General features: G+C 53.8%; 1 protein-coding gene across 1 annotated transcript; it reads left to right on the plus strand.

Moving 5' to 3' along the window:
- Positions 1–2,751: 2,751 nt before the first annotated feature.
- OAT (ornithine aminotransferase) lies at positions 2,752–18,804 on the plus strand. The gene is made up of 11 exons (XM_040991969.1): positions 2,752–2,811; positions 6,706–6,792; positions 7,925–8,150; positions 12,437–12,661; positions 12,765–12,860; positions 14,437–14,564; positions 15,116–15,238; positions 15,770–15,898; positions 16,374–16,487; positions 17,093–17,237; positions 18,078–18,804. Exons 3-11 carry the CDS (start codon positions 7,952–7,954, stop codon positions 18,236–18,238), a joined length of 1,320 nt encoding a protein of 439 aa, XP_040847903.1. The 5' UTR covers positions 2,752–2,811; positions 6,706–6,792; positions 7,925–7,951; the 3' UTR covers positions 18,239–18,804.
- Positions 18,805–25,293: the final 6,489 nt, after the last annotated feature.

Consider the following 25,293-nt stretch of genomic DNA (forward strand, 5'->3'; position numbering starts at 1 on the left):
CTGGAAAAAGCTCCTGTTTCCCAGCTTTGGATCGGTTCAGCTCTGGCCGTCATGACCATCTAGGGGGTGAACCAGCAGACGGAAGATGTTAGGTTTTAAGCGCACTTACAGTTCTTAAATTGCTACACGCAGTTATTTCTGCAGCCAAGTCCTCTGTTCACGATTAGTTGACTGCAAACCAAAATGCCAGACACAGCACGGTGCTAAGTAGGTCCCTTATTCCAGCGATAGAAATGGGAGCAGGGGTGGAGGGGGAGAAAACTGGAAGGGACACATCTGCCATGGTGGCAGGATGGGGGGAGCCAGGCGAAGGGAAGAGAGGGGGAAGGAGAAGGGAGGGGCCGCAGCGGCTGGGGACTGGGATGATCTGAGCCACAGGCAGGGGGCTGCGGGCTGGGGGGAGGGGCTGAAGAGACTGGGGAGTGGGATGCTCAGGTGAGGTGCCAGGCTACATCTGGTTGGTGGCTGTTCGGAATGGCGTGTATTTCATGAGCTGTTTAGGCAATGGCGCGGGGTACAAGATGGGGTGTTCCAATCGCTCCTCACAGAAGACCTCTCTCTTTCTCCTTATTCCTCTGTAAAATCTTTCAAATAATGATAAACACAAATCTTTAAAAAGGCCCAGCACAATGGCCTAGTGGCAAAATCCTCGCCTTGCATCGGATCCCACATTGGCGCTGGGTCTAATCCCGGCAGCCCCACTTCCCATCCAGCTCCCTGCTTGTGGCCTGGGAAAGGCAGAGGAGGATGACCCAAAGCCTCGGGACCCTGCACTGGTGCAGGAGACCTGGAAGGCACTCCTGGGTCCTGGCTTTGGATAGGCACAGCTCCAGCCGTTGTGGCGACTTGGGGAGTGAGCCAGTAGATGGAAGATCTTTCTTTCTGTCTTTCCTTCTTTCTGTAAATCTGTCATTCCAATCAAAACACATACATCTTTTAAAAAACCACCAACAAAAATATTTAAACATAAATGAAATAAATGAAGAGGAGTGAGCATTTAGCTTAGTGGTTAAGATCTGTACTGGGGTGTCTGCATGGGAACAAGTCCTGGCTCTGTCTGGTTCTAGCTTCCTGCTAAGGTGCACCTTGGGGTGCAAGCAGCACTAGCCCCAGTGCTGGGTTGAATTCTGGGTTCCTGGCTTCCTCCCAGCCCAGCCTGGGTTTTCTGGGGGCAGGTGGGGAGTGACCAGTGGATGGACATTCTGTGTCTGCTTTTCTCAGTCTGTCTTTCAAATAAATAATAAAAATTTCCAAAACTAAAAAAGTCCTTGTGTTGTGTCCTTGAACCCTACATTTCTCTCAGTTGCACAAATAAAGGGCCAGGAGATGTAACCGCTGTGTCTTGGTGGACTGCCAGCAGCTTACAGGCCACAAAGGAGTTGTGCTGTCTGCAGACACCCACTGATAAGAGAGCAGTTAAGCCCAGAGGGCCTCAGCCGTTTCTTGCCTGGGAGCACTTCTTGGGTTAACAAAACTGTGTGAAGCCAAGAGTGTTGCAACACGACTCAGGTCAGGGATGTCACATTCCCTTCCTGAACTTGCCTGCTCTTACTTGCCAAGCATAACTAAGAATTCCTGGGCCTCCCAGGGTGTGCTTGGCTCAATCCCTACTGGGGTTTGTGAGGCAGGACAGGTAGGGGTGGGGTGAGGAACCTTGGTCCCTGTTCAGAGATCTCTAACACCCTGGGAATTAATTACACTGTATTCGTGGCTTTGAAGGGACAACAGGAAATAAAGATTCTGCTTTGGTGAGCTCCAGCTGCACAACAGCCAGGGCAGTGGACGCCCATGACCTTGGTCCAGGGCAGTGGACGTAGCTGGGCCTCTTGCTCACATCATTTCTCTCCCCTTTCCAGGAAGTGTGGACTTGACTCTGTGCCCAGCTGGGTCGTCCACGTGACTCCTGCCCTTACCTGTGCCTATTTGCACCGGGGGCTCTGCTCTCCCAATGGCTTCAACAGGTGGGCCTCTGGCAGCAGAGGCCACGTGATCACCAGCTCCCTCCAGCGTGGGTCGCCCAGGACGCTTGCCCAAAGCAGGCGACCCCTCCTCACACTCCTCCTCTCTGTGGCTTCTGGTGGCCCCTCCCTGGCCTTTTGTGAAGGGTTCCTCTTAGTTTACTTGCCCCTGGGGTCAAAAGGTTCCTACGGAGGAGGCTGGGGGTCCTGGAGGATCCCTGGGGCTGGACGGAGTGTGCTGGTCAGTTAACTCCGGGTCAGTTGCGCTCCCTCCCTAGGGATCTGGAACAATGGAGAGGGAGACTAAAGGATGTCCGGGTTCCCCTTCTAGCACGGTGTGGCCGCGGGTACTGATTTGGAGCCTGCGAATATACCTATCTGCTGGAATGTATCTGCTGGAGCGCCCGCCAGCAGATAGGCGAGTGTTGGCCATCTGCGGCGACGACCCAAGAGGAGGGTTAGGAAGCGCAGCTGCGTGGTGCATCCAAGATGGGAGGCAGGGCCTGGGACCCAGCGGACGGTCGTCCCTTGGGCACCAGCAAAGGGCAGATCGCTTTCGTCCTTGCAGGAGAGTGAGCGAGGAAGGGAACCGGCCTGGGCACAGCAGCAGGTCTCGGTGCAGGAGTGCGCGCGTGGCTCGAACCCACGGCGCGAGGACCCGCCCTCTCCCCGCGTGGCTCGGGGCGAGGCCAGGGGCGGGGAGAATAGGCGGGGCTGTGTGATTGGTGCGCAGTCTCACGGCTCAGCCAATGGGCGATCAGGGCGTCTCGGAGGGACGGAGCGCAAGCCGCTCTTCTTAAGCCCTGTGACGCGCGCCGTGGCGAGTCTCCGCTCCTGCCTGAGGCGCCGTGAGGTACCGGCGATGGCTGGGGGAGAGCGGGGGCTCGGGGCGGCCGGGAGGGCCGGGCGGGCCGGGGTGGGCAGGGTTGGGCCGGGTTGGACGGGGGCTCGGGCGGGCAGGGGCGGCGCGGGCCCGGCTTTGTGGCGGGCGCGGGCAGGGGCGGAGGCCTCGGGCGGGTGCGGGCGCGTCCTGGCTGCTGGGGACGGCGAGCGCGGGCGCCCGTGCCGGCATTGGCAGCTCCGGGCCTGGCTGCTCCTCCCGCCCCCGGCTTACCTCTTGCCCTGGTCCGGGTGGGGACGCGGGGATGAAGGCAGGTGTCACGGCCCGTGGGCTCCCCGTGGAGTCTTCGACCCCGTTCCCTCCTGGCAGCCGCGTCGGCTCCTCGGGCCTCGCAGTCGCTTCCTGGCGTCCGCGTCCACTGTCCAGTTCGACGGAGGCCACGAATGTAGGGGGTTAAAGTGGCCGCTGGGAACCCAGGGGGTCCATTTCCACGTTCCCCCTACAGACCTGTCCTTCCGGGCCGCAGGGGGATTTGCAAACGTGTCCTTTGGATTCTGGGCAGAAAACTTTCTCTTACTCTGCTGGACTAAAACAATAGGCTCCTTTCATTAGAATATCCAGTTCTGTTTTTGCGAAAATCTAGTTCTGACTTTGAAAAAAAAAAAAAACAAAAAGCAGAGGAAGGTCGAATCTCGTGGCACAAGAGTTGAAATTGCCTGTTGTTTTGGGTTGTTTTTTCCCCCATGCTGTTTACTTAGGATGACTTGTGCGTTCTCTATTCTCTGCAAAGCCAGGATAACTAATGCAGCGTCTTCCCCTGCTCTGAGGGGGTCTTTAACGTGTTTCCTCCCACGGTCGCCCCATTACACTTGGCTTTTGTGAGTCCTGGAGCAGGGAGTGCAGGGGTGGTGTCGGCCTTCGGTTTTGAGCAGTGAATGGGCTGAGCCTTGGAGGTGTGTGGAGGGTGTGGGCGCGCTGACCCAGTCCAGTCTCAGTAGTAAGGCTTTGCCTGGCTGCTCCTGACGCAGCCTAGTTGAATTTTATCCAGAATAGTGATTACCTAATGAAGGGCGTTAGTTGGCAAAACATCTGAGAAAGGTCGGTATTTTGAATGGCAACCTCAAGAAAAATAAATATTTAACAATGGCAAAGTCAGATTTGCTCAGATTGAACGTGACGTTACACTGATGATTGCTGCAGAACAAATGGGAGGATTAGTGTTCAGCAGTGTGACAGTCTGTCATGGGAGCCCTTCTCACGGGGTGGGGGCTGGGGAGGGAGAGCTCTCTCATCTCTTCTTTCCGTTAAGTGTGAGCCAGCAAAATGGGTGATCTTGGCCTTGGAGGCTGCGGAATCTGAGCTTTCTCTTTCTCTCCCTCTTTCTCTCCCTCTCTCTCTCTCCCTCCCTCCCTCCCTCCTTCCCCCTTGCTCTTTCTTTTCCTCTCTCTCCCTCTCGCCCCTTCTCCACCCTCACATTCTCTCTCTCTGTTGAGCTGCCCTTAGTGGCTAAGGTTGCGTCAGACTGCAGGGAGGGGCGCGGGGTGGGGCAGGATCTCAAGTGGTGGCAGGGATCCAGCTGCTCAGCCACCTACCTGCTGCTGCTTCCAGGGGGTGCCGTTAGCTAGACCAGAGTCTGGGATCTGTCCCCGCCCCCCGACCCAGCGCCTTGACCCCAAGGCCCCCTGCGCACTCCTGAAGCAGCTGCTGCTGCACCATGAGTGGGTTAGATGTGACCGGCCGGATAGTGGCTACCCAGCTGGATCAGGGGCTGTCAGAATGACCATACTCTTTGTAGGCACATGTCAGATCTGGGTTAGGTTAGGACACAGTGGCTGTTACAGGTTGACAGCCATGACAGGTGTTACAAGCTGTGACAGAAGAGCTTAAGGCTCCCAGGAGTCTTTGCGCAGGGTGTTGTAAAGAGGAGGGTGAAAAAAAATCCAATGTGTGTAGTTTTTGTGCCTAGAAAGCTAGGTTAGTTTTTTTAAATATGAAATTTTAGGTAATTGCTGGTCTCTGCTAATGCTTTTAGCAGTAGGTAAAGAGGTTTTAAGGAAAAAATAGCCGTTTAAAAGAGAAGCATTTTTTTTTTTTTTAAATGGGACAGTTCCAGGAGTTGGCAGGCACCCCTGTGACTGGTAGAGCAGGAGGGAGCTGGATGAGTGGCCATTTTGTTCTGGGTTTGGCACTGTGGCGTTAACTCGGTCAGCCTGCAGTGACACTCCTGGTTGAGGCGAGCCTGTGTCCTGCCACGGGCTGTGAGACTCGGACGGATGGACAGCCTCATCAGAGAGTTTAAATCCTGGTCTCAAACCCCAGACCTTCCACGCTCCCTTCCTGCTTTCTCAGACCTTTCTGGAAAAGGAAGTTGTTGATGTTGGCTGCTTTTAAGCTGATCTTCAGTCTGTGCTACTCCTCACTTAGTGCCAAGCCCGATATTGGAGCACAAGAGGCTCTTTACTGAAGGCTGTTTATAGGGTTCTGGGGCCCTGACTGTGTGCAGCTGCTGAGCTGTTCTTCCTGAATGAACTCCTTGTTAACCTGGGACATTTAGAATATTGCTGTTTATTTTTTAAGATTTATTTTTATTGGCAAGACAGATATACACAGAGGAGGATCTTTCATCTGATGGTTCGCTCCCCAAGTGGCCACAACAGCTGGAGCTAAGTCGATTTGAATCCAGGAGCCCAGAGCCTCTTCTGGGTCTCCCATGAGGGTGCAGGGTCCCAAGGCTTTGGGCCGTCCTCCACTGCTTTCCCAGGCCACAAGCAGGGAGCTGGATGGGAAGTGGAACAGCTGGGATTAGAACCAGCGCCCATATGGGATCCTGGCGCGTTCAGGGCGAGGACTTAAGCCACTAGGCTGTGCTCAGCAGACATGTTCATTCTTCGCTGGCCACTGCCACGTCTGTTGCCACTGAGACTATCCAGGTCTCCCAGGCCTCGGACTTTAGATTGATGTTTTGTCAGTTTGAGTCCCAGTCACTCCGCTATCTGCTCCAGCTCCCTGCTCATGGCCTGGGAAAGCAGCCGAGGATGACCCAGTGTTTGGGCCCTGCTCCCATGTGGAAGCTGAGGATGAAGCCTGCTGGCTTTGGCATAGCTCAGCCCTGGTCGTTGTGGACATCTGGGGAGTGAGCCAGCCGATAAAAGATCTGTCTTTCCTACTCTTTGTGTAGCTCTGACTTCCAAATAAACGCATCCTTAAACATCTTTAAGCAGTTGTCAGATTTGTGCAGATGAATAGATTTTTTTTTCTTTTTTTTATTGTTATTAACATTGTATTATGTGATACAGTTTTATAGGCACTGGGGATTCCCCCCACCCTTCCCACAGATGAATAGATTTTTAATTCTATTTCTGTTGGACTAGCTGGGCAGGTAACTCTTGTATAGAAAGGTTTAGTTTACCTCATCTCAAAGAATCTTTTCACTTAGTCTTTTTTTTTTTTAATTAATTTTTACAAACGTTATTTACTTACCTAAAAGGCAGAATTGCAGAGAAAGGGACACACCTTTTACCCACTGTTGGTTCCCGTCTGTGGCTGCAGCCAAAGGCAGGAGCCTGGAATTCCACTGTGGGCACCCACGTGAGTGACAGGGGTCCCGGCACTTGGGCCATCTGCTGCTGCTTTTCTGGGTTATTAACAGGGAGCTGGATTGGAAGTGGAGCAGCTCCTGCTCCAATAGGCACCCATATGGGGTGCCAGCATTACAGGCGGCAGCTTTGCATGCTATGCCACAAGTAAGCTTTTGTTTTTGCCAGCAGTGGGAATCTAAGCGTTCTCTTGTCGCTTTCTTTTTGTTATTGATACATTGAACTTTGTTAGTGAATTTGGGAGACACTTGTGGGATTTTCTCTTTGGGGAAGAAAATACTTCTGTTTCAAGTCCTGACTTTCCTTTCAGGAGTTGTAGGATCCTCTGAAGACTCTCCTTGGATCTCAGGTTAAAATCTGTATTCTGGTGTGAACCGTGGGAAGAAGGAAGATTGGTGAGTCTTTGGCAAACGACAGTGGGGGTTGTTTAGTAATTACACATTCCTCCACATACTGGATTTACAGTGCCAAGCTGAAAGGGAAGCAAGCCAAGCTCCGAGTATTGTTTGGCTAATTTGGCAGCCTGCATCTACAGCACTGTGAGATGAGGCGTGGTGTGACTCATTGGGAGAGTTCTGTTGAAGGGTGAATTCACTTGTCTTTAGAGCCATGTCCTGGGCTTGCTTCATGGCCTGCAGGGGAGGGAGAGCTTGTGGTGGGGCTGGAGAGAGGAGTGAGACTTGGAGAGACCCAGGCACGGGAGGGAGCGCCAGCGCCTCGTGGTGGTGTAGAGGCTCCTTACCCAAGTGACAGCGCAGTGTGCTTTCCGTTTGCTCTCCTTCAGACACTTGCATTTGGAGCGCAGGTTTTATGGGAATAACCGTCCTTCTTGGCATTTGCTTGTTTTCATCTTTTACATATATATATATGTATATATATATTTATTTATTTTGGCCTATTCCGGTTATAGAAGTAGAATGTTACAAATCATTTTTTTCCCCAGCCTTTTTGCCTTTTACGTTTATGGTGCCTTTAATGTCTTAGCATTTATTTGAAAGGCACAGCAACAGACAGATCTTCCATCTGTTGCTTTACTCCCTCTGTAGCTGCAGCAGCTGGGTCCGGGGTAGGAGCCAGGGACAGCGTCTGGGCCTCTCCCATGGGCAGCAGGAGCCTAAGCACGCAGGTCATCCTCTTCTGCCTCCCCCTCCCCGCCAGGGGCGTCAGCAGGAAGTTGGGCTAGAGGCGGAGTAGCCAGGCCTTGAATTGTTAGCATTCTGATACAGGGGGCGACGTGACCCGCTGCCCCACTATGCCAGCCTGCCACGGAGCTTTCTGATATTTGAGCTGGCAGATTTACTTCTCATAGTGTCTGCTGTTGGTGTTAACCTCCTCCTGGCCCTCGCTTGTTCCCCTGCCTCTCCACACCTGTTCTTTTTCTTGGAGGTCAGTCCGCCTTGCCCCTCTCCAAGGACAGCCTGTGCAGGGCAGCTCCTTGTCCCTCGGTCTCCTCTGGCCTCCGGAGGGTGTCCAGCCCGTGCTGAGGGGGTGGACGCTCAGCAGGCACTGACTCCTGTCCCTAATGCGCGCTCTCTCTCTGGCTGTAGAAGGACACGATGTTTTCCAAACTAGCCTGCTTGCAGACTGTCGCCGTGCTCCGCAGAGGTGTTCATTCTTCACTGGCCTCTGCCACGTCTGTCGCCGCGAAAAAGACCGTCCAGGGCCCGCCGTCCTCGGAGTACATCTTTGAGCGAGAGTCCAAGTACGGCGCACACAACTACCACCCCCTGCCCGTGGCCCTGGAGCGGGGAAAGGGTACGTTGCCGGGATCCACCTGCCTCGAAGCCCCTTCCAGGGAGGGCTGCCTGCTGGGCGTTTCCCGGACGTGCTGACTGCTGCGGCTGCGGTTTCTCCAGCTGCTGTGTTGGGTGCAGAGGGGCCATGGAGATGAACTCCGTCTGTCCAGTCCTGGGGCCCTGAGAGGGACCTTGAGAAGAGCAGGGAAGTCCTACACCGCAGCCCTCACTGTTTTGTCTTTTAGCCTGTGGCGTAATTTTAAGTGTAAATGAAGAGATGTTGTAACAGAGGACTACAAGCTTTCTGTTACTCTTCACCCAGATTTCCCCAATGCTAGCATCTTACTATTCTTGCTTCATTATGTTCCCTTTCTTCTCTGCCCCCAGCCCTCCGAGCATACATTTCCACATAAAAACATGGTGTGTGTTTCCTGAAACACAAGGGCTTTTTCTTTTAGCATGGAAGTGTAATCATCAGAGTCAGGAGGTGACAGTGCCACAGCTCCCTCGTGTAGCCTCCGGGACTGCTCCAGATCTCATTCCTTGTGCTTGCTGAGGGAGAAGTTCTAGCATGTTCTAAGTTCTGCCATCAGGGCTGGAATGGGCGGGGGGAGCCAGCAAGAAAGCCAATTCCGCATTTCTTACTGTGGTCCAAACCTCCAGGACCCCCAAGTGAGCGGCCAGCTTCCAGCGCCAACCAGCAGATCTGCAGCAGCAAGTGCTGCCGAGGTCCTCCCGTGGGACCCTGCCCGCCCTCTCCTTGGCAGCAATGGAGTCTGGAGTAACGTGCCTCCTTATCTTGGCTTTTGTTATAAAAATATCCTTCGCTGTAGAGCCGGCACCCACCTTTTCAAATTCTAGCTAGCTATGCTGCTGACAGCTAGGGGAACTTGTCCCAGGGCCCCAGTGCTGTTTGGCCAGCATCCGGTAGGGCTTAATGAGCCCTTGCCTTCCGGATACCCCTTAATTGTAAGAAGTTTGTTCCTCAGTGACAGCAGAAGAAAACCCTGGAATGTGAATTGCACCCAGTGGTCAGGCCCTGTGATCCTCCATTTAGAACAGTTCCTCCATCTTTCTCTGCATTCTTGATCCTGGATGGTTTTGAAGTACGCAGGGCAGTAGTTTTGTAGAATCCATCGCAGCCTGAGCTTGCTGCTGTTCCCTGTGCTGCCCACACGAGTCCCTTCAGGAGCCTGGCTCTCTGTTTGTTCCTGCTGTTGCTCACCTCCGTCCCTTGCTGGCATGGGGCCTGCCTGGCTGTCCATCCGTGGAGTCCCTGTGCTCCCCCTGAGAGCAGGTGTCCAGAGGGACAATTTGAAACTTGGCAAAGGCCTTGCTCACGGTTCCAGCATCTCTTGGTGATTCCGGATTCTTGCTCACACTGATGGTTGCCAAATGGTGACTTAAACTACATTTTGAAATAACAGCTTCATCCAAATAAAACCACAGTTTAATTACTTAGCTCAGTGCCAGAAGATGACAATCTGAGTATTACACATTCTTGTTAATTGCCTGTGTTTTGTGTGGGGCCTGTTACTATCGCATAGACTTAACTCCTGAACAAGCAGAAATCTGGGTTTACAAAAGTGGAGGGACTTCTTTGACAGAAGTAATTCCTCACCTGTGTTAGTGAAGTGTGGGCCCTGTGGGTCCGCTGCTGGGCTCCAGGTCTGCCCCCAAGTGCCCGTGTGGGCTAGTTGCTCATCCAAGCTTTCATCGGGGGTTCTGATGAGCTCAGGTGGGAAAGAATCTAACGCTGTGTGGTACGTGGGAAAAGGGTGGCATCGCCAACGCTTCCCCCAGTGCATTTTTTTTTAAGACTTATTTTTATTGGAAAGTCAGATATACAGAGAGGAGGAGAGACAGAGAGGAAGATCTTCCATCCGATGATTCACTCCCCAAGTGAGCACAACGGGCCGATACTATGCCGATCCGAAGCCAGGAACTTCTTCCGGATATCCCACATGGGTGCAGGGTCCCAAGGCTTTGGGCCATCCTCGACTGCTTTCCCAGGCCACAAGCAGGGAGCTGGATGGGAAATGGAGCTGCCGGGATTAGAACTGGTGCCCATATGGGATCCCGGTGCATGCAAGGCGAGGACTTAAGCCGTTAGGCCATGCCGCCGGGCCCCCCCACTCAGTGCATTTTAATGTCTGTGGTCAGTGGTCTTGTTAGCAGTTATGAAACATCTGCAGTATGCTCTTCCCTAATGAAGTATCCAGTGGCACTAAGTGCATTCCCTGTGCAGCCGGCAGAAGGAAGCCAACTCGGCCATCCGCACGCCCTCCTGCTCACGGCCTAGTGCAGCCACTCAACTGATTGCTTTCTATCTCAGATTTTTCTTGCGATTCCTACAGATATTTTCTCTCTATTCTCTCTTTTTTTAAAGATGTATTTATTTTTATTGGAAAGTGAGATATAGAGAGGAGAGATAACTGCTTTCCCAGGCCACAAACAAGGAAATGGAAGGGAAGTGGATCAGCCAGGACACAAACCGATGCCCATATGGGATCCCAGCACATGTAAGGCTTTAGCCACTAGGACAGCATGTCAGGCTTGCATGTATATATTTTTTAAAGTTTTTGGCTATAAACTGAACACAGAATTCTCATAACTCAGTAATTTCTACTCCTACGTAGGAACATAGACAAAATAGCTGGAAGTCATACATTTGAACCAGAAAAATTCCAGTATTCGCAGTAACGCTATTCACAAAAGCTGGAAGATAAAAAACAGCTCAGATGTCAGCAGCTGAGCCGTGGTGACCCAACGGTGACCCAGGCCACAGGGGAACATCACTCAGTCACTAAAGGAGGTGTGACACCTGCTACAGTGTGAATCAATCTTGAAGACCTTAGGCTAAATGAAAGTTAAAAAAAAAATCACACAGTACAGATCCCACTAAAGAAAGAATTATCTATAAGAATAGAAGGCCCGGCACAGTAGCCTATTGGCTAAGGTCTTCACCTTGCAAACGCCCATATGGGCACCAGTTCTAATCCCAGTAGTCCTGCTTCCCATCCAGCTCCCTGTTTGTGGCCTGGGAAAGCAGTTGAGGACAGCCCAAAGCCTTGGGACCCTACACCAATGTAGGAGACCCAAAAGAGGCTCCAGGCTCTTGGCTTCGGGTTGGATCGTTGTGGCCACGTGAGTGAACCAGGGGATAGATCTTTCTCTGTCTCTGGTTCTCCATGTAAATCTACCTTTCCAATAAAAGTAAATAAATCTTAAAAAAAAAAGAAAAATATGGACCCAGCACAGTAGCTTAGAGACCCCTTGCCAGTTTGTGTCCTGGCAGCCCTGCTTCCCATCCAGCTCCCTGCCTGTGGCCTGCGAGGGCAGGGCGGGATGGCCCCCACGCATCACAGGGAGTATGAAGTGTGTACCTCATTGTGCTTTGGGTTTGTATCTCACTAATGTCTCATGTCGACTATCTTTCATGCTTATTCATCTGCTTGGGTGTCTTTGGAGAAGTATCCAGCTTCTCTGGCTATTTTTATATTCAGTAATTTATCTATTTGTTGAGTCATTACATTTCTGGATACTGGATCGCTGTAAGAACACGATCCAAGGGGCTGGCACTGTGGCATACTGGGTTAAGCCTGCGGCACCGGCATCCCCTGTGGGCACTGCTCGGGTCCCCTCTGTTCCATTTCTGATCCAGTGCCTTATGTGCTGGGATGATAGCCCCCATGCCGACGTGGGAGGCTGGGAGGAAGTTCCCAATCACTGTGGCCAGTTGGGGAGTCAACCTCTGCCTTTTATAAAAACAAAGATTATGATTTGGAAATGTTTTATAGCCTACATGAATGTTTGTATCTGTTACACGTAATTTCCCTACTTCTAAATTCTAGTGTTGGCTCCTAAATGTTAGTTAGGTAAAGGTTTCATTTCAGAGGTCATAGTATGTGTGCATATTTATGCAACTCTTGTTAAAGCTTTATTTCAAAGAGATGGGGGAATTGTCTGCGACAGCTGTGGCTTTACCCTGGCCTTCGGCTCTGCAGTGCAGCCCTCTGCGTGGGCTCCTAGACCTCACAGAGTGAGCTGTCTCCTGCGTGGGCGCCTAGACCTCACTGTGTGAACCACCAGCAGCAAGTGGATGTGGGAGCAGAGCGGGGCATTGAACCCTGCACTCTGACCTGCAGTGCTGGTGTACCTGGAGATGTCCTGACTGCTGCACCCCACGCCTGTCCTGCTGTTTGCGCTAAATGTGCATGTTGAAACTGAGTAGTTGGAATGGGAGTCTTAATAATCCCTCAGAAATCAATGCCTGCTGCTCCTCTCCTCCGTTGTGTGTGTTAGGTGTCTACGTGTGGGATGTGGAAGGCAGGAAATACTTTGACTTCCTGAGTGCTTACAGTGCTGTCAACCAAGGGCACTGTCACCCCAAGATCGTGAGTGCCCTGAAGGTGCAGGCGGACAAGCTGACCTTGACGTCCAGGGCTTTCTATAACGACGTCCTTGGTGAATATGAGGAGTATGTAACGAAGCTCTTCAACTACCACAAAGTTCTTCCCATGAACACAGGTGAGGAGTTTGTGTGAGACAGAGAGGGAGAGGGAGCAAGAGAGACACTCCAGGCTGCCTTCGTCCACTCTGTTGTAAACCTGGAAAATGGCCCTTGCTGCAGGGGTGGAGGCTGGAGAGACTGCCTGTAAGATTGCTCGGCGCTGGGGCTACACGGTGAAGGGGATTCAGAAGTACAAAGCCAAGATTGTCTTCGCAGGTACGTGAACAGACGGGATCAAAAGCTGGTTTAATTATGATACCTTATTTGCTAAAGGTTTCATTAACCTGCATGAGCGGGGTGGGCATTGTGGCTTAGCAGGGTAAGCCGGTGCCTGGGATGCCAGCATCCCACATAGATGCCAGTTTGTGTCCTGGCTGCTCTACTTCCGATCCAGCTGTCTGCTGACGTGTGGGAAGGCAGCTGAAGATGGTTCCACCTGAGGGACTCTGACGGAGCTCTGGCGTTGAGCCTGGCCCAGCCCTGGCTGTGTGGCTGTCTGGGGAGTGAACCAGGGGATGTAAGATTTCTTTCCTCCTCTGTTTCTCCCTTTGACTCTGGAACTCTGGCTTTCAAATAAATAAGCAAACATGTCTTTTGAAAAAAAAAATAATGAGGGGCTAGCATGGTGGACTAACAGGCTAGTCTTCTACCTGTGCTGCTGGTATCCTCTGCGGGCATCGGTTTGAGTCCGGGCTACTCCACTTTTGATCAGCTCACTGCTCATGACCTGGGAGAGTGGCAGAGGTTGGCTCAGGTCCTGGGTTTCCTGAATGCATGTGGGAAGCGCAGAAAGAAGCTCCAGGCTCCTGGCTTCGATTCGGCTCAGCTCTGGCCATTGCAGCCATTTGAAAAGTGAACCAGTGGTTGGACGATCTCCCTGTGTCTCTCACTGTCTTTCTCTGTAAACCTGCATTTCAAGAAAAAATGAATATATAAACCTTAAAAAAATAATAAGGTGCTTCCAGGCCGTGGGTTTTTTCTAAGTTATTTCTTTGTAGCTGGTGAACTACTTCTTTCCTAACTTTTTACCTCCCTTCTCCCCGATGTGAAATGAATGGCTGTAGGATTTAATTTCTCCTCTACCAAGCTTCTTCATGGCAGTTTCCCAGCTAGTTAGATGGCCTTCCAGTGGAGGTTGTTTTGTTGGTGCTGGGACTGGGTTGTGTCTTAGGGCTGTGTCCTTGATGTGGTGTGACTGGCCCTTGAGTTTTAGCAATGAACACTGCAGGTGCTTTGTTTTTGTAAGAAGTTGTTGGCAGTGTTGTGGTGTAGTAAGTTAAGCCACTGCTGGCAGTGCCAGCCATTTGGGGAGTGAACCAGCAGGTGGAGTATCTCTCTCTTACTGTCTCTCCCTCTCTGTAGCTCTGCCTTTCGGAATAAATAAATAAATAAATGTTAAAAAAAAAATGAAGCTATTTGGAAGAGGAGCCTTGGAGTGGTCCTCGTCAGCTCCCTGGGGCGAGCAGAGAGAGGAAGATCTTCTGGCCATTGATTCACTCCCCAAGCCAAATGGCTGCAATGGCAGGAGCTGTGCTGATCTGAAGCCAAGAGCCTGGAGCCTCTCCCAGGTCTCCTATGTGGATGCAGGGTCCAAAGTGTTTGGGCCGTCCTTGACTGCTTTCCCAGGCCACAAGCAGGGAGCTGGATGGGAAGTGGGGCTGCCGGGATTAGAACTGGTGCCCATAGGGGATCCTGGTGAGTGCAAGGCGAGGACCTTAGCCATTAGGCTACCAAGTGTTGATGGAATTAGGGGGCTTCCTTGCAATAATCACTGGTTGTTTTTGCTTCCCAGCTGGAAACTTCTGGGGTCGGACACTGTCCGCCATCTCTGCCTCCACGGACCCCTCCAGCTACGATGGCTTCGGGCCGTTCATGCCAGGCTTTGAGGTCATTCCCTACAACGACCTGCCTGCCCTTGAGGTACGTGCTGGGGCCCCGGTGCTGGGCTCAGTGCTCATAGAAGCTGAAGCTGTGAATACTTGCACAAGGATTAAAAACACACTTAACACCTATGAAACTGTGGTTTACGTAAGTTAAGCCAAAGTTTCACAGTGTTCTGTGAGCTGATCTTTAAATCAGCCAGCCATGTGAGATGTGTCTTTCAGATCAGTTGACTTTGATCAATATTCCTTAATTACCAGACAAGATTTCTCAGTCTTCTGCTACTTTTTACAGAAACAGGGCAGAACGTTACCAGCCTGCAGGTGGTGTTGAGGGCCATCCCCTTAGGCTGTATCCCTGATGTGGGGTCCTGCAGGTGGTGTTGAGGGCCATCCCCTTAGGCTGTATCCCTGATGTGGGGTCCTGCAAATGGCAGCAGATTGGTGCCTCTGGTGGATGACTGTCCGTGACAAAGGTTATACCGGTGGAGTCAGAATAGGCTGGTGCAGACTTTATTTGCGTAGCCTGTGATTCAGGTGGGCATGCAGGAGGAGGAAACTCAACGAACCATCTCCCTGTTCCCTCTGTAGCGCGCCCTGCAGGACCCTAATGTTGCCGCATTCATGGTGGAGCCCATTCAGGGCGAAGCAGGTGTCGTGGTTCCGGACCCCGGTTACCTGGTGGGCGTGCGGGAGCTGTGCACCAGGCACCAGGTAGGCCATGTTAGCTGCTGTGTGATGAAGGTCTTACCCAGCCCCCCACATCTTTGGGTCCTGCATGTGGTGTCAGTGCCGGGGATCCCCTCTTCATTAGGTTGTGGGGGACACCTTCCTAAGAGCTGGAGGACTTCCTGGTGCTTGGGGATCTGTGTGCCAGCCGGAGCTGAATTAATTTGTTCCCAGAGGCTAGTGAGCTGCTGGGGCGGTCCCCCAGCCTGTGGGAAGCATCTTCCGGCCGGGTGGAGCAGTGTGAAGTGCTCCAGTGTAGCCGTCTGCCCTGCCACAGGCATGGGTCTCCCCCAGCAGAAGCGTGTGAGGGCCTGCCGTGTGTCAGGCTGCACAGTGGACGCCAGGATGACGGGTGACCGTCCTGGTGCCCTGGTGGCAGTCAGCGAGGCCCAGAGCCCGAGGGGGCATGTCAGAATCGCATGTTTGTCCTGGGGCTTGGATGGGGTAAAGTGAAGGGGCTGTTTGCCCTGTGGAAACGAACGTGCTTAGCGATGATATTGCTCTGTTTGCCAATAGGTCCTGTTTATTGCTGATGAAATTCAAACAGGCCTGGCCAGGACCGGTCGGTGGCTGGCTGTGGACTACGAAGACGTGAGGCCTGACATTGTGCTCCTGGGGAAGGCCCTGTCTGGTGGCTTATACCCTGTAAGTGCCACTCATCCTTGCTTGCCCTGACCCTCAGGAGTGAGCCTCGGCGGGGGTGGGGGGGTGGGGGGGAGTTTGCTCACCAACTGGTTGTGGCAGGGATGCCTAGCAGCAGGTGGTCAGCTCTTGCCAGGTGCGTGGCAGGTCCTCTGAGCCATCAAATGCCAGCCCTCTGGGCTGCAGGGTGTGCTCCACGTTACTTCCAACTGAGGAGTTGAGCGCACCTCGGGATCTACCAGGGCATGGAATTTGAGTGGAAACATTTTTCCTTGAAAGTGTCCCTGTGCATCCTGTCCTTTGTCCTGGCGTTCAGGGCCATGGCATTACTAATTGTTCCCAGTGATGACCGGCGACGCTCGAGGGGAGGTGAAGGGATGCCATGATGTTGTGTTCTGTTTGCCACTGGAGCACCCCGCGCATGTTAGCGTTGCCGCGGTGCTGAGCGGAGGGAGGCTCAGGCCGGGCTGTCTTGCAGGTGTCTGCGGTGCTGTGTGATGACGACATCATGCTGACCATCAAGCCTGGGGAGCACGGCTCCACGTACGGGGGCAACCCGCTCGCCTGCCGCGTGGCCATCGCAGCGCTCGAGGTAAACAGCAGCGGCCGTGTGGCAGCTGCCTCTCCAGGCAGAGCTGGAGTAACTTTTAGTGTGGTCCACCTGGTGCGGGAAGGAATTTGGTAAAACTGCCAAGTATTCAAGAACATGAGTCACCCAGGAAGGATTCCAGGGGCACAAGGGAACCGCAGCCTCACCATGCCAAATTGTGGTTGCCGGGGCTCTGGCGCGCTGGCTGGTACCTGCAGATCTGACACCCCCGCTGCCTGGGACCACCAAGGCTTTTTATTATGGGTGGATTTTGAATGTTCTGAATTCCTGCTGAAGTCTATTGAAGAATGGAGTTTTTAAGGGAAAATATTACTTTGTTGCAGTTTAAAAATCATATTAATTCTAGTGATGTGTTCAACATAACAGTTGCAGTAAACAAGTTTTAAATTTAAGTTTGCCATGAAGACAGAGTAACAGCAGACTTGTGATGCAAGCCGGCTCAGAGGGAGTGTGTCTGGTTGGCAATTAGCCCCCAGGGGCCACACTGGCAAGAATGAGAATGGCCTGCCCGGTTGCATGCAGTCACTCTCCCAGGAGCAATGGCAAAGGACCGGTGTTCACCGGGCTGTGATGTTTCTCTGCTGTAGGTTTTGGAAGAAGAGAATCTTGCAGCCAACGCGGACCAGATGGGTGCCCTCCTGAGAAATGAGCTCATGAAGCTGCCTTCCGACATCGTGACTGCCGTGAGAGGGAAGGGCTTACTGAACGCCATCGTTATTAGAGACACCAAAGGTACGTGCCGAAATGAAACATGTTGCTAGTACAGTGCTTTCTGCAGCATTGCTGTTGACACCTGCTTGATTTAGAGTTAAGTGTGTCAGAGCTCTGGCTCTCTCTTGCATGGTGGCACTGGGAGCTAATCGGGCCTGGTTCTGCTCCTATAAGGTCCGGCTTGGGCCTTAGCCTTCGGATGCCCCATCGTGCACAGGTGCCTGTCTCCCCACGTGTGATGCCAGGTGTTCTGGATGAGGGCTGCTCGGCCTGTGCCACAGCTGCCTTGGCATGTGCTGGGGAAAGGCCGCACTGCTGTCCTGTTCCGACCTGCCCGTGTGCTTGCTGGAAGCCAGCAGGGCTTCATGGTGAGGCTGAGAGCAAAGCGAGCCTGCAGCTTGGGCACCCTTCCCCCCTCCCTCCCAGCCTTCCTTTTGTCTTTACTTCCTCTCTTTTAGATTTATTTATTTTCATTGGAAAGGTGTATTTACAGAGAGAAAGAGATAACGAGAGAAAGCTCTTCCATCTGCTATTTTGTTTCCCAAATGGCTGCAATGGCTGGTGCTGAGCTAAGCTGATCTGAAGCCAAGAGCCAGGGGCTCTTCCTGTGTCTCCCATATGGGTGCAGGGTCCTGAGGCTTTGGGCCATCCTCCACTGCTTTCCCAGGTTGTAAGCAGGGAGTTGGGTGGGAAGTGGAGCAGCCAGGACATGAACCAGTGCCCATATGGGATTTTGGCGCTGGAGGTAGAGGATTAGCCAGTTGAGCCCCTGCACCGGCCCCGTGGAGCACCATTTCTCTAGCAGGTTTGGGATTCTGTCCCACCCGTGCAGCAAGGGGGTGTGCGACCGTTTTTCTGCAGATTATGATGCCTGGAAGGTGTGTCTGCGGCTTCGAGACAACGGGCTTCTGGCCAAGCCGACCCACGGCGACATCATCAGGCTTGCGCCGCCCCTGGTGATCAAGGAGGACGAGATTCAGGAGGCGGTGGAGATCATCAACAAGACCATCCTGTCCTTCTGAGGTGCCACGTGCCACGCTGTCCCCGAGCCGGCAGGGGCCAGGACGGCTGTGCCACGGCGCCGGCGTTCCACTCCGTGTGTGCTCAAAGACTGCGGAATGCGTGTGTTTCGGTGTTTTCTAGCTGGCAGGCTGACGTGCGTGAACTTGCAGTTTGCTGTGCATCTGAGGATGCTGTGGTCTACAGTCGGCTAGGTGTCCGCGCATGCACTTTGTAAGGCGGAATGTAGGTGGCCTTGACTCAAGTCCTTTTCATAATTTATATACGTTTTTACAACTTGTCGGCTGGTACAGATGTTTTCTGTATGAGAAAGGGGTCCCTGGAGTGTTGCGTGGAACTTGCCCCATGTGTTGTGTGGACTCCATGCAGGAAGGGTTGGTGACGGGCCCTGGCTTTCCAGCAGTCCGCTTCTGGAAACTGCGGCTGGCCGACAGCAGACTGTTCTGTCAGCATCCTGGGCTTCAGTGTGAAGAATCAGTCCTGAGTTACACTCATGCTTGGTTACTCTGTAACAACACATTTTTTTCCCCCAGCATTTCTTTACATTTACAATAAAGCTTACCTGTAACACGTGTGTAGGCTGTCCCTGTGGTCTGACCAGGCACTTGTCGCTTCTGCGCTTGGGCTCTATTCCATGTGTGCCCCAGCCCATGCCAGCTTCCTTCTGTAATCCGCAGAAGAGACGCGATGCAGAGTACAGGGTGGATGTCGCTCCCTGCTCAGCGACGCCTTTCCTGGGCACACACCGACATTTGTCGTGGTGGTAGAAGTTTTCCATTGTGTTTTTCTGCTTTTACTCTGAGTATTTTGAATGTTCTTCTGTGTCAGTAATTAGTTTGTCTTTTCATTTTTAAGGGATTGTCGAATTTTTCTTTGAAAGGCAGGTTGACAGATCATTCATCTGCTGGTCCCAATGACCAGAGCTGACCCAATCCAAAGCTAGGAGCCAGGAGCTGCTTCTGGGTCTCCCGCGTGGGTGCAGGGCCTCAAGGCCTTGGGCCATCCTCCGCTGCTTTCCCAGGCCACAAGCTGGGAGCTGGAAGTGCAGCAGCTGGGATGCCGGCGCTCGCAGGAGGAAGATTAGCTGATTGAGCCACTAGCCCCAGTTTCTCTTTCTCGTGACTGATGTTTCACGTGTGGATATATTCACATTTCCTCTCAACAGGGGACCCTGTTTTTCATGTTTCTATCTCTGTGCAGTGAATGGTGTGAATGCTTTTATTTTCTGTAAAATTGTGTGTGCTTTCCTTTGTGCGTGTGTGGAAATTGTTTTTGTGTAATGAATCCCCATCTGTTCAAATGAATAATACAGTGCAGTCCCTATAGGAAAAACTCTTTAAAACTGTTTCAAGACTTCCTCCCCTGCATGAACGGAGGCTCAGAGGAGCGTTATTCGCTCTGCAGCCTCTGGCTTGATTGACTTGCAAATGAGCATTTTCTCCCTTACTGCATTAGCTCAGGCCCTGAAACAGTGAGACAGTGCATCCTAGGCTCAGTGATTCACAACAGTCGGCCTAAGCTCGGGGCCGGGGGTCAGGCCGGGGTGGAGGCCAAGGTGGGGGTGAAGGGCAGTTTCCTCTGGAATCACTGCAAGAAGGGCAGGTGCAAGGGGCGCACTGTCCCGGGAGCTCAGCCCTCCGCTCAGGAGGAGCAGAGGCTCCTATGCCCCGCTGCCTGGGGGGGGGTGGGGGCCCAGCTCCAGGGTTGTGCCTTCCCACCAAGGGGCAGGGGGATGCACGGCCCTGGGCTGGAAGCGAGAGTGTGGAGACTTTGTCAGAATGTGCATGTGAAAGGAGACTTGGTCCTGCAGGGGAAATGTGCCCACGTGTGGCTCCAGCCTTCCGTTGTTTTTCCTTACACAGTGTGTTCCCTTGGGTAATCTAATGCACATCAGGGAAATCCACAGACAAGAAGTGAAGGTGCTAGTAAGACCCCCTTTTATGTCTTTAAAAGTAATTTTGGGGGGGCTATCGTGGCACCGTGAGTTAAATTGCTGACTGTGATGCCAGATCCCATTTTGTTGGGCTATGGGTTCGGGCCTGTTTCGTAGGTTCTTGCCTCTTTAAACATATTTTAAGTGCAGGCACTGACACAGCTTAAGCAAGTGGTCAGGTTTATTCACATGAGGAATACAGACACATGTGGGCCATATTCAGGGACAGTGAGCTAAGAAGGGAGAAGGTGGAGAGATTACTGCCTTCCGGGCTTGGAGTCTGTCATGGGAAGCAGTAGAGCAGGTGGATATGTGCGAGGCTGAGGGCCCAAGCACGTTAGTGATAAAGTGACCAACGGCAAGAGGGCCCGTGGGGCTTTCAGGGGTCTTGGAGGGGGGTGATTATGCAACAAAGTCCCCACCTTGGGTTCCAGGTCATGATGGGTAAGTGTCACCTGACTCATAGGTGGGCAGTAAGGGTGGTATGGCTTCTGAATTAGTTGCCTGTATAGACCACGTCAATGTCAGAACACTGGTGCAGGTCCCGGCTGCTCCACTTCTGTTCCAGCTTCCTGCTAACGTGCCTGGGAAGGCAGTAGATGTTCAAGTGCCTGGTTTCGTGCCATCGCTGTGGGAGACCCGGATGGACCTTTTGGCTCCTGGCTTCCTCCCTATATAGCCCTGGTGGTTGTGACCAGGCGGGAAGACATTGATTGGAAAGGTGGGGTGGGGTGGAGACCTCGCTGGTTCAGTGCTTGCAACAGCCAGGGCTGAGCGTATCAAGTTTGCAGGGCGTCGTCTTGGTGGTTTGCTTTCCCAAACAACAAACATCCCACTGGTCTTGACATCATCTACCTGCACTCAGTTTCTTCAGGTTTGGGGGTTCATATCCAACGGCCTAATGAGTTCTCAGGCCTCAGTGGCCTAACAGGATCTAACTAGCATCATAAACTGTTGCTTAGCCCACTTCACCACAACACTGTGCCCTCTGCTGCCTTCTTTCTTAGAGATCCTGAGTGTCAAGTCTTGTATCCATCAACAAGACAGAAATAATTGCTTCTGGGGGTGAATTCAAAATATGCCTGTGAGTGAACCCCTAAAATGTAAAGGTAGGCCCCAGTCTCCCCCGCTCAGCTCTAGCTGTCCTTGACCGTCCTTTGCCAAGGGGCATTCCCTGTACTGAGGGCGCAGGACAGTGGATGCCACAGGTTCTAGCTGCTCAGCAGTTCTAACCCCCAGGAGTCAGCAGTTTTTCTAATGAGGTCCTGCTGCTGGTGCTGTCTGGAGGAGTTCGTGTAGGGCAACAGGTACAGGCAGGGCAACTCCAGGTCTGGGGCCGAGGTGAACGCCCCCGTTTACATGTAGCTCCCCAGACCCATGGGAGCCAGTCTGGCCGCCATCACAAAGTCCCTAGAGGGCCTGGCATTCACCGACCAATCAGAAGGAAGGTCGTGAGCTGCATCGGCCAACCGGGAACTTGTGCCCCAACTGGCGGTGCCCTTGTCCGCCCCAGGTTCAGTCTGGGGAGCCTGGGGATCCAGCAGCAGCTTCCTGCCTCCTGGCTCTGGGCTGTGCAGGCACCTCCTCTCCCACAGGTGCATCCACTCGACCACTAAAACGATGTCACACACCAGTGACAGTGACAAACAGCTCTAATTACAACGAGATACAGCAACCAACTGACCCTTATCAGTGCGGCCCCCAACAGCTCATTCAGAGTGTTTATAGGGGCAGCTGACAATGGCTTACACGTTGTAGCAGGAGAGGAGGTGCTGTGTGTTCCCTGCCTTTCTGCTGGGCAGCCTGTGCCCGTCTCCCCTCCAGTCCAGCAGTTCCCGGATAACCAGACCCAGGCCCTGATGCCATCCGTGAGACAACCCGACTCGGATCTGAATTCCTGGGAACTGGAACATTCATGCTGAAGATCACATAGCATGCTCGGCCGGCAAGCCTACAACAGTCTTGTACAATTTCATAGCCAATCAAGCAACGCAGGAGTTAGACAATGGAGAAGTATTACAGTTAGCAATGAGCCGTGTTTACTCCATTTTGATTTCATTTCTATACTACCATCCCAATGCCCGTTACTGGCTTGTTATGCGCGGGGCAAGCGGACTCAGGTTTGGGGGTTCTACAGCAACTCCGGCTGGTTTGGGGTGGTAGCGGTGGACATAAGAAGGGTGACTTGGGGGCTGGCACCCTGGTGTAGGTTTGCTTCTGCCCCAGGAATCTTAGCACCGAATAGGGTCCATTGCCAATGTTACCAGGCTGGAACATAGAGCTGGACACTCAGAAAAGAGTCTGCCCACCGGCGCCCCCTGTAGACTGGGGGGCGGTGTGGGAGCTGGGTGATCCCTTGCAAGTGTTTCAGAGGGTCCTCAGAAAACAACCATCACCTCTGGCGAGCCACCATTCCCGGCCTCAGGTTTTAACATCTCGCGACTCAGTTTCCCTGGTTAAGGAGACTCCGTGTCTGCGGAGAGAGGCTTCGTGCCCCGGGTCGAGGACAGGTGCCAACCGAGGGCCACCGAGGGCCCCGCATCAGCAGCCCGGGCCGGGTGAAGTCGGTCCCGGCGCCTCGCAGGACCCGGGCCTGCGTGCGTGTGGCCGGCAGGGGGCGCTGCCGGCAAAGCGTGGCCGGCCCGGGAGCCCGCCGGGCGCGCTTGCGCAGGCCGGGGGCGGGGCTTCGGCTGTGCGGCTTCGGCTGTGCCGGGTGAGGCGACTGGGTGAGGCGACAGGTGGGACTGGTGAGCGTGAACCCCGGGGCCCAGGCAGCCTGCCCTGGCGCCAGCCGGCTCCGACAGGGGGCCCGGCTGGGAGCCACATCTCCCCGTCCCGTGTGCTCCTGTCCGCCCACCTGTTGGTCACATACCCCATTCCTAGGATGCGCCTTCACCTGGACTCCCCAAATTCAGAGCCCCTAACCTCCCACCCTGGGTGACTGTCCTGGCCCTGTTGTTTCTTGAGACGATGCATATCTGGAATCCCATCATCGCCCCTGTTCAAGCCAGTGCCTAGGCCTGGACGGGGCGGCGATGGGCGTGGGCGGCTGCGCTAGGCCGGAGCCAGAGGTCCCCCCACACCTGGCGTGCAGAGCTAGCGGCTGGCTCCCTCGGGGAGGAGGGGAGCGGCTGGGTGGGTGGGGGGCTGTGCTGGGTCCTTGGCCCTACCCAGGGCTGCCTCTGCCTGGGACTGCCCCAACCTGTCTCTCCCAGCATCTCAAACTGCTGGGCACTCTGGCCCACCCAGGTTTGGTCCACACATGGGAGTCCTGGTGGCGCCCTGACACAGGGTCACTGGTACTGAACGACACAGGGACCCCGTTAGCAAGCCTGAGAGGAGACGGGCTGGTCCTGGACCCATAGCGTGGGTCTTTTTATTTTTTATGATTTATTTAGAAATTCATTTATTTTAATTAGAAAAGCAGGTTTACAGAGAGAAGAAGGCAAGACAGAGAGAAAGATCTTCCATCTGCTGGTTCACTCCCCAAATGACTGAAACCAGAGCTGGGCTAATCTGGAGCCGGGTCCCAAGGCCTTGGGCTGTCCTCAGCTGCTTACCCAGGCCAAAAGCAGGGAGCTGGATGGGAAGTGGAGTAGCCTGGACACGAACTGGCGCTCACATGGAATGCCCATGCTTGGAGGTGGAGGATTAGCCAGTTGAGCCAACACTCTGGTCCCAGGCCTGTGCTGAGAACGGGTGTCCTAGCGGTCTGGTTGCGGGGGCTTTGGGCAGGGTAGCTGGGCTTCGGGTTCTGATCCTGGCTGCGTGTGGCTGAGGCTCTGGTTCTTTTCGGAATTAAAAAAATTATTTTCATTTTATTTGAAGGCAGAGAGAGAGTGATGTGAGTGCTTCCTTGTACCTGCTGGTTCTTTCCCCGCAGGCCCAGGCTCTGGTCCCGGTCCCCCATGCCGCTCCCTGCCCAGGCTCTGGTCCCGGTCCCCCATGCCACTCCCTGCCCGGGCTCTGGTCCCGGTCCCCCATGCCACTCCCTGCCCGGTCTCTCATCCCTGTCTTCCGATGTTGCTCTCTGCCCGGGCTCTGGTCTCTGCTCCCTCATGGGCCTTCTGTGGATGAGTCTGCCAGAGGTCCTGCCCCTCCTTGGCCGCTGGCAGCTTCTTGTGTTAGATTCAGGAATCCTCACAGCCACTCTGGGCACAGATGCTCCCCTAGTCTGGAGGGGGAGAGTTGAGGCTCAATGTACAGGGCTCCAACAGGACTCCATATGTTTGCTGGGGTGGGGCTGGATCCTGCAATTCTGGAGGTGGGGGCGCTGGAAGTCAGCCTGTACATATGGCACCCCCATCCATCTCCTTTCCTGGTACATGGCACTGAGTTCTGGCTCTGAGCTGCAGTTGTGACTGGCCCCACCTGCCCTGCTGGGTGGCTGTCTGCCAGCTGTCCTGGGGTACAGATGGGGCTGCCCTCTGCCTTTGCAGGAATGTCTCTCTTGTTGGGGAACAGTGGAGTGTGTGTGTTGGGAGGTGGTGATGTTGGAGCTGCTTCTGGAGCCTCCCCGGCTGTTCGGCTCCCCTCCAGGGCGGGTTTGCATTGGGGCCTCATGCCCTCTGTAAGCAGCTGGCTGTAGGCCTGCCTGAAGTGGCTAGAGCGGGCCCGGCCCAGGGTCAGCCACTTTTCCACAGGAAAATGCAGCCCGCAGGAGTCCCCACACTGCCCTGTCTGCTGCTTTGAAGGTGGGAGCCAGGAACGAAGTCAAAATCGCATGGGGAGTAACCAGCCGAGGCCCCAGTCTGGGCTGGCTGGGCTGCTGGGTGGCCACAAAGGGCCACTGTGAGGGATGCCCTGGGAGCAGAAGGGATCCATTCAGCTCTCCCAGGTTGGGATTTGCCTGCTAATTAGGAGGGGAGGGCCCCAGCCGCATGAGGGCTGCAGGATGGCTCACATGTTAGTGACTGGCCGAGAGAAGCCCTTTGGGCTCAGTTTTGGAGGTTCATAGTATGAGATCGTGTGACTGCCTCGGCCTGGCATGGCACCTGATGGTGGAGAGGATCAGGTGGCCAGCTGGGAGGCTCAAAGGGGCAGGGAGCACTCCCCTCCATGGCCATGTGTCCCAGCTTCTCAAACTGTCTTGATTTGATATTGGTTCCTCTGCACAGCTAAATC

Source organism: Ochotona curzoniae, unplaced genomic scaffold (assembly GCF_017591425.1).
Source record: "Ochotona curzoniae isolate NIBS_2020 unplaced genomic scaffold, NIBS_Ocur_1.0 contig_66, whole genome shotgun sequence".
In the NCBI taxonomy this organism is placed as follows: Eukaryota; Metazoa; Chordata; class Mammalia; order Lagomorpha; family Ochotonidae; genus Ochotona; species Ochotona curzoniae.